Raw genomic sequence first — 15,708 nt, 5'->3', positions numbered from 1 at the left:
CAGTTGGGTCGGTGCCAGGATATGATGCATTTATTTATATTTATTTCTATATTTATTTATTTTATGCATCATCCTATGACTGTGCCCCCCTCTTTTCCTTATTGTGACTCTATTGTGAGTCCAGCTAGATTTACCTCCTAGTTTCCTTCCTAAAACACTGACACAACCCTGATCAAATCTACTGCAAATCTAACACCTACCAGTGGTTTCACTGCAGTGTTTGTGCTCAACTGTGTAGTCCTCACAGAGCCACTTCGAAAACAATCCCACAGAGAAGGCAAACACTGAATTAGGCTAATTACAGTATTACACTTTTCTTTACACTAATTATACATTTCTGTTCTAGCACTGCTGTGGGCTAACAGCGCCTACCTCTCACAGCCCACTCTGGGGCGGAGGTTGAAGAAGCCCCTCTCGCATTGGCTGCAGTCTCGTCCCATCACGTGGCTCAGACACTGACACTGACCGGTCTGGGGGTCACAGCCTTGAGCTGACACGACGGATCCAGACGGGCTGCAGCTGCACGCTGGAGAAAAGTCAACAGGCACAGTTATTGCACGTAGCTGGTTTATAATAACAGACCTAACATAAAGAAACTCTCCCTCATAATCTTATTTTCTAGTGCTTGGAGGATTATAAATCGCATTGGCCTATGCTCCCGTCACATTTAAGCTCTGACTGAAAGATGGAGAGGGGACACTTCAGTGCTGTGATGTACCATTGGCTCTGTGTCCTGTTCTGTTGAGCCGCAAGATTAACAGTCTCTGATGGCACTCCTTAAAGAATCAGCGTCTTTTACCAAGTGATAGCGAGACATTTACATTCCCATCAAGATGAACACTCTGCAGACAGTTGAGTCGAGGAGAGAGACGTGGATTGAAATGAATTTGATCCCCTAATTTATACTCACTGTTACTATTCGACTCACTACTGAACAGATTCAATTAACCTCTTAGATGCAGATGATTTTTAATTTAAAGATGAACTTATTTCTTAATTTTGCATTATAAAGGGTTGTTTATTATGATGCTGAAATGATGGTGATGCCCACAGGCAAAATACAAAATAAAGTAGACCATTCAGCTTGAAAGTCTGGGCTTAGCATTAAAAGTCTGATTAAATTCTTCAGATTTAGCCTTTGGTTTCTTCCTCCCATATTTAGAGTCTCAGTTTCAAGCTTTACCTTGTTTCCCTGATCAAAACAAGAGCAACGTTTGACAAAATAAAACAACTGTCTCTCTTCATTGCCGACCTCGTTTCTCTAATGCCCCCCTTAACCTGATGTGCGGAAACAAACCACCCTCACCCTGGAGAACTGAACTGCAGTTGAGCCGCTTGGCATCTGGCCTTGTCTGGCAAAAATTCTAGTAAAACACTAATTTATTAATTCACATACCTCTGCCTATCATACATTATTATCCTTATCTGTAACTTAAGGGCAGCTTAACAATGTGTTTCTACAGAGTTGAAACACTCCTATCAACATTTGCCTGAGTCGTGAAATGTACAGTTAATAGTTTAAAACATAAAGTGAAGGTACATTGTGTTATTTTTATTGTCTCTGTGTGACGTGCTCTGTGGCAACCTGTTTGTGAAGAGGCACTGTACTAAAAACAAACTGAATGCATTATATTTGTTATTTACATATAGGGAAATGATAAGCTTTAATAAAATGCTGAAACTCGCTATGAGGGTTGCCCACGTACAATGGGGGAAGTTGGGAGCACATTAAAGGAAAAATACACGATTTCCCTTCAGCGTTTGCTGGGAAGAATTTAGAAAAAAAAAAAAGAAAAAGTAAAATGAATGTAGTTTTAATGAAGCAGGTAACAGGATTTGGTATTATACCACACTACACTGCAACACAAAGAGCGCAAACCCTCAGGTTGGTTCTCTGTCACTTGACAAGCGTCCCCAAATCAAATCAGTGAAGCAGGGGCTGCAGATGTGAGTACACAGCTTCATATCAGCGCTGTGACACTTGGAAGGCCCTGAGAAGCTTTCAATTGCACTTTAAACAAACACAAAACCTTTTTTATTCAAACCTTCACCCACGCTCCAAAAAAACCCACTGAGTGTCAAAAGCTAATCTAGCTCAAGGGGAATCCATATTAATCCTGTGATGTTTTTGTGTTCCTTTGGACTGAAGGCATCTCAGACACCTACGCCGGCACTTGTTGCCAGGGTCCGGGTCTAGTGCGTTGCCGTAGTAACCCTCCTGGCACCGCTGGCAGTGCACCCCCTCGGTGTGGTACAGGCACTTGAGGCAGCGGCCGGTCACGTGGTCACAGACTCCGAGGGCATTGCTGTCCACGTTCCCGCTGCACTGGCACGCGACGCAGGGCTGCACCGCGCCGTACTGCCCCCGTGGATCGCCATAAAAACCATCGTCGCACAGTTCACACCGAGTGCCTGTAGCCGATCACAGTATAGGAGTGGTTAGTCTTTAAAGGGTTAAAACTACATTATTGTATCCAAGCATATCAAACACTACTTCTAACAGATTTATAAATGTAAACATGTGCCTGACATTTCAGTTCTCCTGACAGTATAGAACAGAAGTGACCTTGTGTCAAACCCAGTGCAAATGCCAACTTTTTGCCATTTTGTAAATATCCCTAATTATTATTATTATTAGTGGTAGTATTACTACTACTGAAATTTAAGGAAATCTGAACAACAATAACAAAAAAATCTAATCTGAAGCACTGGAGGCCACAAGGTCAAGTCCTGTGATGCTCTGGGAACTTTCAGAAAGAGACACTTTCAATCGCCTCAGAAATGACAGGTATATGTTTACATTTATAAATCATTTTAAATTGGCCTCTGGCATGCAATTCCTGGGAAATAATTGAATTCAATCCATTGGGGATGCTGACAAGCAAGAAAAGGCTTTTCATATGATATTGATAGATTCGTCCGAACTCTGTAAATAGACCACAGAGCAAATTAAAGTAAATGAAGGTCTGACGTCACGAGTCCTCACCCCTCCGGCCTGGTGGGCAGTCTGTACACACCACCTCGCCCGTGCCAGGCACCTCCGCACAGCTGGACTGCTCCGGACAGGGGCAGGGCGCGCAATCACCGGCATGGCCGACTGAAGGGTTTCCATAGTAACCGTCCAGGCAACTGTTGCAGGCGTCTCCGGCGGTGTTGTCTGTGCAGTGGCAAACCCCTGGGAGCGGAAACAAAAGGAATTATAAAGCTGTTAAGTCCTATGCAAATATTTGTTAATCAATACAAACCCAGCCAACACATTACATCCTGGCATTGGGGTGTTTTTGGTGTGCCAAGTATAACATCATAGAAAGTGTTGCAGGAATGTCATCCCCTCACTACACATTGCTAATAGGGTGAAAATTGTTTGTGCGACATCTAAATGTGTTTTGGAGCATCGCACCGTCCTTGCACAGCTGTGCCTACATTCTGAGAGACTGAACGGTTCATAAGGATGTCTTACTATTGTAATACCCCTTAGTACTTCTGACAGCACCAAAGTACAGAACTATAGCATTTTACCATGGTATGATTTCATAGTAATTTTGTACCACACAGTAACATGGAATGTGTGACAGACACATTGTACCAAACTTGTAAGTATCACAATATACTGCCCAAGAGTCCACAGTCCAATGATTACAACATTGGGAAAACTTAACCCATGTGTGGTAAAGTACTGGAAATACAAACTGGTTCTACATGAGGAAGTTATTTAATTCATGCATAAGAGGAAAACAGCACAATTTCTGAGACACATCATGTGATTGTATGTACATCTTTTCACAATCTTTTAAGAAGGTTCTGTTAAATCAACGATGCGTTTCCACAGCTGGTCTGTCGGGCTGCTGGCTTGTCAAACGTTTAACACTGGCATTGTTGCAGTTTTGCCACAGAGAGTTGATGGACCCTAAAACACTCTGCAACTGTGTATATAATGGCGGTTGGCATATCCAAAGAACTGTATAATCAAAACCATGTTCCGCTGAGCAATTACTCTTTATTCACAAACAAGTAAGAACACAACATAAAGGGTTCATTTGGGAGGCCCAGCTAACAATGTAGTGGTGTGATTATGTCTTTACTTCACTCTGCAATTTGAAATTATGTAATTTGTAGACTCCCAGGTAGGTCAGTACAATATTGGTTTCAATTTTGTATGAAAAAATGTTTTTGCAACATAACCAGAATGTCGGCAACCTTTCAATGATGTTAATACAAAGCTGTAACAGTGTTGTGGAATTACACAAAATAAACCCTTTGTATACAACCCTTTGTATTTAAAACCTTACGTTCTCATATATAGTGTGGAAAACGGTTTTGATTGATTCTATATAGATTACTAAAGTTTTTAAGTATGACATTAATTTAAGTATACATTCATATAACATATAAAAAAAATCCTTGACAATTAACTCAATTTAATAACTGAATACAGTCCTCTGATAAAGTCTCTTTTTGCAAGTTGAAACAACATAGTGTCGGACAGAATCAAATCCCCTGCATTGAAGTGCTCAAGTCTGCCATACAACACCCTGCTGAGAGTAACATCCTGAAGAGTTGTGACAACGTTGTGTGTCAGCGTGGCTGGGTAGCTTGTGTCAGACCCCCACAAGTGTTTTTATACAGAAACTCTTCTTCTCTTCCATTTTAAATGGATTAATAATTTATTAATTTCCACGTATGTCTTCTGCTCTGTTTGTCCGTTGAGCCTGATGTATATCTATTCAGTTCAGGATTGGAAATAAGTCTTTGAAACATGGGACAATGGGGAGCTTTCAGCAGACATTATATTGCCACTTCAACATTGAAAAGCTGGATGTAGCTGTATAAACTGCCTATATATTTTCCTCTAAAATATCCTTCACAAGTTAACGCCATCTGAAGAAACACAAATGAATACTCTGTCATTGTTTATGCAGTGGCACAATTGGGAAATTGTTAAATGGGCATTCATCATCTGTTGGGGGGGATTTTTCACTGAATCTTGAAAGCAATGTTTCTCTGGGGTAGAATAGGCCAGAGAGTATGAATTTTATGCTGTGTATGTGCTAGATGTGGAAGCAAGAAATGTAATATGCAATCCCTTTTTCAAGGACAGGATACAATGCCAGTAATTTCAGGTCTCAGTCCTAGTTGTGGTGAAAGGGATAAAAAGGGATTTTTTAACAGGCAAAAATGCAGTTGAGAACATTTGTCTCTAGGGGGCAGTATTAGGATTTTCAGGTGGAGCTGTTACAATAAAATGAATTTATGTTAAAGCTGGGAATATTTTGATGTTACTTATTTTTTAAAAAATAACAACAATAATAAACAAGATAGGAGGATTCTTTTACAGAAGTGCTGAGAAGGAGCATGTCTATACAATAGGTTTGTCCTCCTGTGCCCAGTAGGGGGCAGTGCACTCATAGCCATCATTAGAGTACTTTCATTTGTGAAGATCTGAAAGCTTTACTCTGCTCCACTGAAATCTAATTCATCTGTAATAACTTTGGGGACAGAGTGAAAGAAGCCCAGCGAGTTCTTAAAGAGCTGCAGGAAGGACACAAATCCCTTTCATTTGGGAGATTAACAGATTTATTTTCAATCTGAAAAACAACATCTTTTTAATTCAGACAACTTTCCGCATTATGTGTATTGCTCATATCGTTCTGGTTTTATATTCCCTGATTGACTTGTATTATGTCACAGGAAAAAAGAACACAACAAGTGCATTTAGTCTTCATAATATAAAATACCTAGCGATAAAAGCGTTTTAAAAAACAACATAGGATAATTCCCTGTATCACTTTGCCCTATTACACAAGATGTGTATTTAAAGGAATGATGTACCCCATGAAGAACATGTATGATGTTTCTCATTGTGATTATATAATGTTCTTAGTGCATTTCATTGAAATATAAAAAGGAGCCCAGAACGCCAATAATAAATGTATACAGCCATGGATTTCATCCTGCACTACAAAACCAGGAGGGGATGCATTCTTCAGGAAGCAAAACCAATAAACAAGCAACAGAACGCAGGAAAGACACATTGACCTTTTGCTCCATGTTTGTTTTAACTAGGATTTCAGACTAAATATCAAAATAAAACAAAATGCCTTTATGATTTTGCTTAAAATAACAACTTCTATGTCATCGTTTCCCTTTCCCCCTCATCACACTTTGAAAGGAAAAGTAACTTAACTCTTTTATGTATTATTAATTTCCCATTCTTTGACCAGCATAGTGTAAAGGGTAACATGCATGGTTCCCAAAATTATGGTTTTATGCATCATGGGTTCTTAATTGCTTAATTGGTTCCTTAAATGAACTAACAATGCTAGATACAATTCATTTAATCAATTAAGAGCTCTGTTGGAACAACAAACTGCAGGGCACAGCCTACTCCAGGACTGGTTTGGGAATCCTTGCTATAGTGTATAAGTAAGATGTATAGCACTCTTCCAGATTGCATTTTGTGATTTGGCATTGCGCTTCTGCTTCACTTGTTTCCAGGTTAATATTTTACATCTGTGTTTTTATAAACACCACATTCACTTTACAGATTTGTTTTGGTTATTATCATAATGTGGCAATTGAGTGCAACATAAAAAACTAATTCTATTAACAAAGAAACCATAAATTTGTACCTAGGTTGTGTGCTTCTGTTCTGATTTGCGTACTTACAGAAGTGACTATAATAATATTGAGAAGCAATAACTATGACCATTATGGTCATACAGAAATTCTCTCTTGTTTTCTGTAAGTGGCTCAGTCACCTCAGGCTGGAGGGAGGGACAGTGTTTATTTTAAATTAAATTACATTGTGCAGATTGTACTGGAATAAGAAGTTAATCTTTACCTTGCACACATCCAATTCTGAAAATCACCCTCTGTAACATACATTTGAATGTGTGATTGTTTACTCGCCAAAAGAATATCCAGTGTGTATTAATCTCTGTTGTTGGAAACAAGAAAAGAATAGGGTAGAATCTCGGTTATCCATGATAATTATGGGGAGGACGGCTGTAAATAATTCAAAATCACCGATAATCCAAAAATGATCTCTATGACACAAACCACTAATATACAGTTAGGTCCATAAATAACTAACAAACTAACATAATCATTAATTAAATTGTGAGTTTCAATACTTGTTTCAAATTGTTTGCAGTCAATGACTGCCTGAAGTCTGGAGCCCATAGACATCACCAGATGCTGGGTTTCTTCCCTGGTGATGCTCTGCCAGGCCTGCACTGCAGCTGTCTTTAGTTCCTGCTTGTTCTTGGGGTGTTTTGCCTTCAGTTTTGCCTTAGAAATCAAAACAAACCAATCAGAGAGATAGCAAAAACATTAGGTGTGGCCAAATCAACTCTTTGGTACATTCTTAAAAAGTAAGAATGCACTGGTGAGCTCAGGAACACCAAAAGACCTGGAAGACCATGGACAACAACTGTGGTGGATGACAGAAGAATTATTTCCCTGGTGAAGAAAAACCCCTTCACAACAGTTGGCCAGATCAAGAACACCCTCCAGGAGGTAGGCATATCTGTGTCAAAGTCAACAATCAAGAGAAGACATCACAGAGGGTTTACCACAAGATGGAAACAGGAACCAGGAAGACCAGATTAGAGCTTGACAAAAAACATCTAAAGAGCCCTGTACAGTTCTGGAACAACATCCTGTGGACAAATGAGACAAAGATCAACTTGTACCAGAATGATGGGAAGAGAAGAGTATGGAGAAGGGAAGGAACTGCTCATGATCTGAAGCATACCAGCTCATCTGTGAAACATGTTATGGCATGGGCATGTATGGCTGACAATGGAACTGGTTCCCTTGTATTTACTGATGATGTGACTGCAGACAAAAGCAGCAGGATGAATTCTGAAGTGTTCAGGGCTATATTATCTGCTCAGATTCAGCCAAATGCTTCAAAACTCATTGGACGGCGTTTCACAGTGCAGATGGACAATGACCTGAAGCATACTGCGAAAGCAACCCAAGACTTTTTTAAGGTGAAGAAGTGTAATGTTCTGCAATGGCCAAGTCAATCACCTGACCTTAATCCAACTGAGCAGCATTTCACTTGCTGAAGGCAAAACTGAAGGCAAAACTGAAGGCAGAACGCCCCAAGAACAAGCAGGAACTAAAGACAGCTGCAGTGCAGGCCTGGCAGAGCATCACCAGGGAAGAAACCCAGCATCTGGTGATGTCTATGGGTTCAGACTTCAGGCAGCCATTGACTGCAAAGGATTTGCAACCAAGTATTGAAACTCACAATTTAGTTCACGATTATGTTACTTTGTCCAAATACTTTTGAGCCCCTAAAATTGGGGGACCACATATACAAATGTGTGTAATTCCTACACCATTAACCAAATTTGGATGTAACTACCCTCAAATTAAAGATGAAAGTCTACACTTAAAGCACATCTTGATTGTTTCTGATGACCGATGTACTTATTTAATAATGTGCCAGTATTATTCAATAGTATTACAGACAAAATGGGTACAGCTACTCATAATTCATTTTATTTTTCTAGGAAGTCAGAGCTTGGTGTGTTAATTCCTTTATAACCTATTGCTTGGCAACAGACTGCATTGCCTACAGACACACCTATAGGATAACAAATTAATTCATGTCACTGAATGAAACAGGTCACTAAGACAGGCTGAGAAAAACCCAATGCCCTCGCTATAGGGTGATTAAAACCATTCATTTCAGGGGTCAATTAAGACATATAAGTATGTCAGGGATATAAAGGTTAACAGGAGAAAAAGAAACCTTTAAAAAATGTCTGCGAGTCTGGAAGGGAACATTTGAAAAGATTTCTTGAAGTAAAATGTAGGGATTATTTTTATTTTCATAGGCAGGGAAATGAATAAATAAGGAGAATTTAATGGATTTTTTCATTTCATAGAGCATACTCAGAATTCCTCTTTAATAGATGACAACGGGGATAAACAAAACTGGAAAACGGATCGGCATTTTCGCCAGCAGAAAAAAATAATTAAAAAAAAATGGCTACAGGCAACTAGGATCTCTCAGTGTGGACACAGCACAAGGCACCGTGTTGAAGAGAGAGTAATAATGAAAGAATAGTTTCGTTTCTACGTGGCACACACTCCTGTCCCTGTAATTAAATGGAATCATTAACCAAGCCATGAAACCTATACTAATTCAGTCACACCGTTCACCTTCAATCAATGGGAGTCGAACAGGACGACTCTCCTCATTTCGTGTTGCTTATTTAAGGCGACGGCTTTTGCACAGCCTCTCTGACTGCGTATCCCCGGGGGTCTGGGCGACCCCTTTTAAGAGGTTCACAGCTTGCACATGTGCTTATGTATGTAAGGCACGAAGAGTACACTTGGAAAAACTCGAGAGTGCCTTAAGCCATTTTTGAGTAAGAAATAACAGCAAACAAACAAAAAAACATTTATCACAAACATACTGTAGGGTGTCTTTTGGCAGCCTTGCCCTTGAGTATCAATAAAGAAGAAAGTCCAAACAAAACCTGCTCGGTGAACATTGTGATTACAAGTGCGATGCTGAATTAGGCCCGGTTGTGACATCAGTTTTCAGACTCAAGAGATGGTAAATGGTATTTCAAAGTAAGACCAGGTAAGGTATATGGCTTGGGGGCCTGGAAACACGCTTAACAATGTTAAGTGCAGCTGTTTGTCCCTGTTCCTATTTATTTATTTTTCATTAAAACTGGATTCGGAAATCCTCCCACACATAAGGTCGTGTTTTCGATTTTGGGAGGTCCAGAAGGCAAAACCAGAGCAGTTATGAAAATAAGCCCTGTCTCGCAGAGAACATGATACGCGGCGACAGAACCAAAGTTTCCCATGATAGAAAAACAAACAAAACATGTTTTATACAAACGGAGGTTCAGAACATTGTGCAGTTCTCTGAAAAATCCTCTCCGTGGCCGTCTGGTAAGCTAAAATGCCTTTGCAATATCCAATTCAACACAAATCGCAGTTAATTTGATTCTGTGTTGAGAGTTTCATTGAGACTTCCTGAATTATAAATGCTTTGGTGAACTGAACCAAATTCAAATGCAACATCAAAATGTAATAACACCTTCGCAGTTATATTTATTTATTTATTCATCTTCACATGAGCGAACGTAGAATTCCTACCGAGTATAATTGTTGAAAAGCCATCGTTTGAAAGAGCAGCGTAACCACAGGCCTGTTGTTATTTCTCTTGCTGTAATGTATCACAGATGTGGTCTCTGGTTGTATGTATAAAAAAAGAAACTCTTTGTAGCAGCTGTCCCTGCCGGGCATTCTACTACAGTACTCATATTACAGATGTAAATTCACAACAGGACGACTGTAAAAACCATAAAATGCAATATGTTTTTTGGAGATGCATTCGTCAAAGGAGATATCAAGGGCTACCCCAGAAACTGGATTTCCCCAGCGTCCACACAGAAAGGGAGATTTTGTGATTTCCCACTCAGCTTTGATTCCAGTCTCTTACAGAGCCACAGAAAGACCTTTCAGAGAGGCTCCCGAGTTGCGCATCCAGTAAAAGCCTCTGCCCAGAGCGCAGGATGTGTCTTACAGCCTGGATCATGCAGGCCTGCAATCCCAGTTATCCTGCCGACAGCTTCAGCAAGCAGTTCCCAGAGGGCAGTGCATAATCAGCTGTGCCCTGCAAGGGTCAGTTGAGTGCTCACTTGACCGCACACCAGCGACTCCCTGTGGCAGATTTAGACTTGTTAGCAGTTCCGGCCACAGCCCGTCCTCCAGTTGGCGTTATCGCCAGATGGGGGGGCATTCTGAGCTTGCGGCGTGGAAACAGATGACATTGATGATGTGTGCTTTCGGAGGACACGTGTTTTGGTTTCATCCCCCCTGAAAAAGCACAGTCGACCGCTGCGCACTGTCCCATCATACATGCACACGAACAGGGGAAAATAATTGCAGTTTCACTTTCTTTAAGAGCTTTCCAACGAATCCACAAGCTTTTCGCAGAAAGCCTTCAACGGCAGAGATGGTGGAGGTGGGCTTCATGGATTTATTCTGGTGCTCCAGACTCAGCAGTGCAAATATTAGTCATTACTGTGCCATGCCCGGCCATATCTCAGTGAGAATCCCTCAATCTAGTGGCACTGCCAGACACAGAGCCGTGTACATTAACGCTGGCCTCAATGACATGTCTGGGTTCACCGTTTAGGCTGCATGAAATCGGCAAGATATCAATCAAATCACACAAATGAAACTGATCGAGAGAATAATAATAGTAATTGACACCCTGGCTATTGGCTGATAATTTCCCGCAATACATAAGTGGTGGATTTAAGAAGTGACGGATATTTTGTACAGACAAAACCTTCAGACTGAAAGAAGCTGTGTGAATGGGTCGTCACAACTGGAACGGCTAATCCGTTATTTTAAAAGTGAGCGGATTGAGAAAGCTCTGGGACAGGTGGATTCATTAACTCCCTTTGCTCAAATTAGTGCAGATTTACGCTGGCGGACAGTGGTGGTGAAATGGATGCTCATCTCCCCTCTCGAGCAAAATCAGGAGAGATGATCTCCTGCAAAGGAAGCCAGAGCTTTCTGAGGGCACACATTGCTGGCAAGATGTGTCAGGAATGAGTTTTCCTAGGGTTCTCCGTCTTAACAAGCTCAACCACAGAGTACACTGTGGCCTGTTTGAAATTGAATAAAACATCTTAGTGTAAGAACAGCAACTGCAGAAAACAAGCCTCCGACTCCCTCTGGGATGTGAAGTCTTACTTAAAAATAGCAGAGATATCTCTACGTTTGCAAATAAATAAATAAATAAATAAACAACTTAAATTCTTTTAATCATTCAGCTCCAACCACTCAATGCTGTCAATTGCGATTGCAACTTTGGGGTTTGAAAAGATTTTCTCACACAGCTTGAAATGGTTTAAAAGGAACTGAACAGGAGAAGAAGAAAGAAGTAAAGATGTGCAACTCCCTATGTCTCTTCCCTGCACAAATGTATAAAGAAAAAAAGAAAGAAAAATAGACTGTATTTATCGTGTTCTCCTACCCAAATCAAATAGTGTTTGTAGCAGATATATTTATACTATTTCACCATTTAAGTTGAAAAGTATCTTGGGATCAGTCTTATATGAATTCCAGTGCTTCCAAACACTGAGAGGACTTGTGCAGCATGCAGGCAGGTCTGTGGTTCCGTGACTGGAAATAAGGCGTAAGGGAAATAAACTTCGCCTTAAGTGTGTCATTGCATTGTAATTCGATCAATCCCATCTGGATGTGCTCTGGAGCATTGTTCACATCAACACCAAATGGGCTGGAGAAAAGCTGGAAACGGAATTGCTGTTTGTTTAAATCCGGAAAGCAGCGCTCAAATTCTTTACACAACAAGTTCAGTTTTGCAGTGAATCCAGCGCTTGGAATAGTGATGTTTGTGAGAGAGTTAGAGATGGCTTGGCAAGTTGGGAAATGGAAACGTTTTCCTTGCTGCATTTGCTTCTCCCATAAATGTAATTTAAGCTGAATGCTTTCACACTGTCATACATCTCTGCTATGACCTGTTTATTGTATGTTATCTTCATGTTTAAGGTGTTAAGATGCTCAGTAACATCACATAGAAATGCAAGCTCTGATATTTGTCTTCCTTTGTTCTGCAGAACAAGTCTGATTTCTCCCCTTAGCTCAAAAAACGTTTTGAGTACTAGGCCCAGACTCAGCCAGCGCACCTCTGTGTGATCAGGCATATTGCCACATTCAACGATAAGCTCCTCAAGAAATGCCTGGAATTGGCGCTGATTTAAACCTCTAGCCCTGATCAAATGTACAGTTTTTGTTACTTTGAGCATTACATGAGCCATATTCAGCACCTTCCCACACAATGGTTCCGGGTGTGCAATGCAATGATAAATTGTCCTGGGACACTGACCATTTTCCTCCGGTAGCTTTTTTTGCATCCTAGCAAGCAGACCTGTTTCTCACCACACAGCGCAGGCTACTGAGAGACTGAGGAACTGAACCTTTTCACCCTGGAATAGAGGAGACTACGTGGGGACTTGATCCAAGTCTTCAAAATCATGAAAGGCATCGACCACATCAAACCAGAGGAGCTTTTCCAGATCAGCAGGGACACACGCACCCGGGGACACAAATGGAAATTGGGCTTCAAGGCATTCAAAACGGAAAACAGGAGACACTTCTTTACACAGAGAGTTGTCACAATCTGGAATAAACTCCCCAGAGATGTGGTAGATGCTGAAAATTTGGGAACATTTAAAAATAGGCTGGATAGGATCCTTGGATCACTCAGTTATTAATGGACACCAAACGAGCACGATGGGTCGAATGGCCTCCTCTCGATTATGTTCTTATGTTCTTATTTCTCCCATGGCAACTTCATTCGGTTCATGCATCTCTCAACTTGCTGAAATGTGTCATTTGCTGTGCTAGTGCGGTGCATTGCTGCAACATCCAAAAGCTCTTCAGTAACATTTAGATCTGAATTTACCCCCTGGATAAAAATAGATAACTGGGCTGTGTCTGTTATGTCAGTGCTCTTGTCAACAGCAGGCGGGTATTCAGTGGTAGCTGGTCTTTGAGATTAGCAGCTAGATCATCTACTCTCCTGACAACGGTATTTCTTGAGAGACTGATATTTGCAAACAAATGCTTTTTGTCTGGACACTACATCGGTGACTTTAAGCATACAGTTCTTTAAAAAAGCACCCTCAGAGAAAGACCTTGATGTTTTGGCAATTTCTTTGGATACAATGTAACTCGCTTTAACGGCAGCATCGCTCTCTGTTTTTTCTCTTTTGAACATGGTTTGCTGTAGTTCAAGACTTCTTTTAAATTCAGCCACTTTGTGCAGCCTCTGCTCTTTCTCCAAACACCCATACTTCTCTTTGTGTTTAGTCTCGTAGTGCCGCTGTATATTGAAATCTTTCATCACGGCTAAACTCTCCTTACAAACGAGGCATACAGGTTTAAAACTCTGCTCCACAAACAGATATTCTTACTCCCACCTTTCCTAAAACACTCTACCTTCCTTGTCGATTTTTCTTTTCTTGGACATTTTGAGTTGAGTTAATTGCAGATTACTGAAAGAACAGGAATGTGGAAAGTAACTCAGCCTATGATTGGCTGTTAAAACCCTACCTCGCGCCAATGACATTCGCAATGGCTGAAGGGAATTGTAGTTTTCACACGCAATTTCCTAATTCACAAGCTGTCGCAGGCCTAATTACTTAATGCTACACCACCTTTACAGTGGCCGGAATAAAACCATTGGGGGCTGTACTCGGCCCGCGGGCCTTGAGTTTGACACCCCTGGTCTGGATGAATAATTACATTTACAGGTTTGCAGGCACTTTTGAAGATAATGTTTTTCATTGGCAAGCCTCCTCTCTCCCCACCCCACCCGCTTTTCACAAGTTCTGTTCCTAATTTTATAGATGGGATGCTTCAGATTAATGCACAGCCAGTGTATGGATGTCTGAGGGACATATGTGAAACATCATAAGCCAGAACAGAACGGCACTAAATAATTCACTTATTCAGTGCAAATATTAACATTTCCAATCTGCTTTACAACAACAAATAGAAATAACACCAGTTTGAAAGCATTAATAAATCGCCAATGGTTGCATATCCAGCAGACCCAGGGTGTTTAATAATCCGTTTTCAAATGCAGCCAAAAAAAGCAAAAGTAACATCTTAATTAGGGAATTGTATGCTGGAAATTCATATACGAATCATAAAACCAAGAGCTGATTTTAAATGATATGGCACAACAATATTTTTACACGTTTCGTTTGTGGTTCTTCCGGGAGGTAACGGCTCCGTTTAATAATTAGACTACATTGGACGGTTCCTGTCATTTTAGAATAACTCGGGCAAACTTTGCCCTCATTACAAAGCGGCCTTTAAAACTAAATGCTATAGAGCTGAATGTATTAAAGATTTATTTGAAAAAGTCCCTTGAAGTTATAATTTATATAAAATTGTCCAGGGATAGCTTGCTCCAACTGGAATAAATTTCCTTGCTCTTTTTTAATACACATTATTATAAGCAAACGTTGTGGGGTACATGCAGGAAATTATAGAAATAGAAAAAGAACTAAAATGATGAGAGCTTCTTTGACTTCCAGAACATCAATAATTCCCATGGAATTCATACTTTAGGGCATCGCTGTGTGAGAATTTTTAATATATCAGGGTTCATTATAGTTGGGTGCGTTAATAATAAAGAAAATTAAACGACGGGGATATAAGAAATATCTTACCTAATCATTTTCTTTTCTAAATGTACATTTCCATTGAAAACAGTTGTTAAAGAGTTGCCTTACTAGACTTACAACTTCTCTGTACTTCCTGCCCATTTCAAGGACCTAGAAAACTAAAAGCTTTTTATTTGTTTCCCCCACTGGCAACTCTAACATTTCTGTATTCTTCTCTGATTCTGCGATGCTGTGCGGTCAACTTCTTAATGTAAATACGAAGGGCCCTTTAGCTTGTCTGGAGTGCCCCCCAGGGATGTTCTTAAACTGATGTCACAACAAAGAAATCCGAGGTCGCAACAGCCCCATTTCACTCTCAAAGACAGCAAATTGGAGTTCAAGGCTGTTGCATTATTTTTTTGTTGCTGCTCAGCTAGTTGATTGTGTACAGCAAGTAATGAAACAGCTGCCTTTCAGACATTATTAATTGTGTTTTTCAACCATACAAGCATTTGCC

At 40.4% G+C, this 15,708-nt stretch overlaps 1 protein-coding gene across 1 annotated transcript in view; it reads right to left on the bottom strand.

Annotated features, from left to right (window-relative positions):
* lamc3 (laminin, gamma 3) overlaps positions 1 to 15,708 on the bottom strand; it is a 98,039-nt gene that overhangs the window by 17,256 nt on the left and 65,075 nt on the right. The window contains exons 13-15 of the mRNA XM_066712763.1: positions 2,987 to 3,175; positions 2,167 to 2,412; positions 373 to 526 (exon numbers count right to left, since the gene is read on the bottom strand). Of these exons, the coding sequence (XP_066568860.1) occupies positions 373 to 526; positions 2,167 to 2,412; positions 2,987 to 3,175 (589 nt within the window). The remainder of the gene's footprint in view (positions 1 to 372; positions 527 to 2,166; positions 2,413 to 2,986; positions 3,176 to 15,708) is intronic.

Source organism: Amia ocellicauda, chromosome 9, assembly GCF_036373705.1.
Source record: "Amia ocellicauda isolate fAmiCal2 chromosome 9, fAmiCal2.hap1, whole genome shotgun sequence".
Lineage (NCBI taxonomy): Eukaryota > Metazoa > Chordata > Actinopteri > Amiiformes > Amiidae > Amia > Amia ocellicauda.
This window is presented reverse-complemented; position numbering and strand designations above follow the sequence as displayed.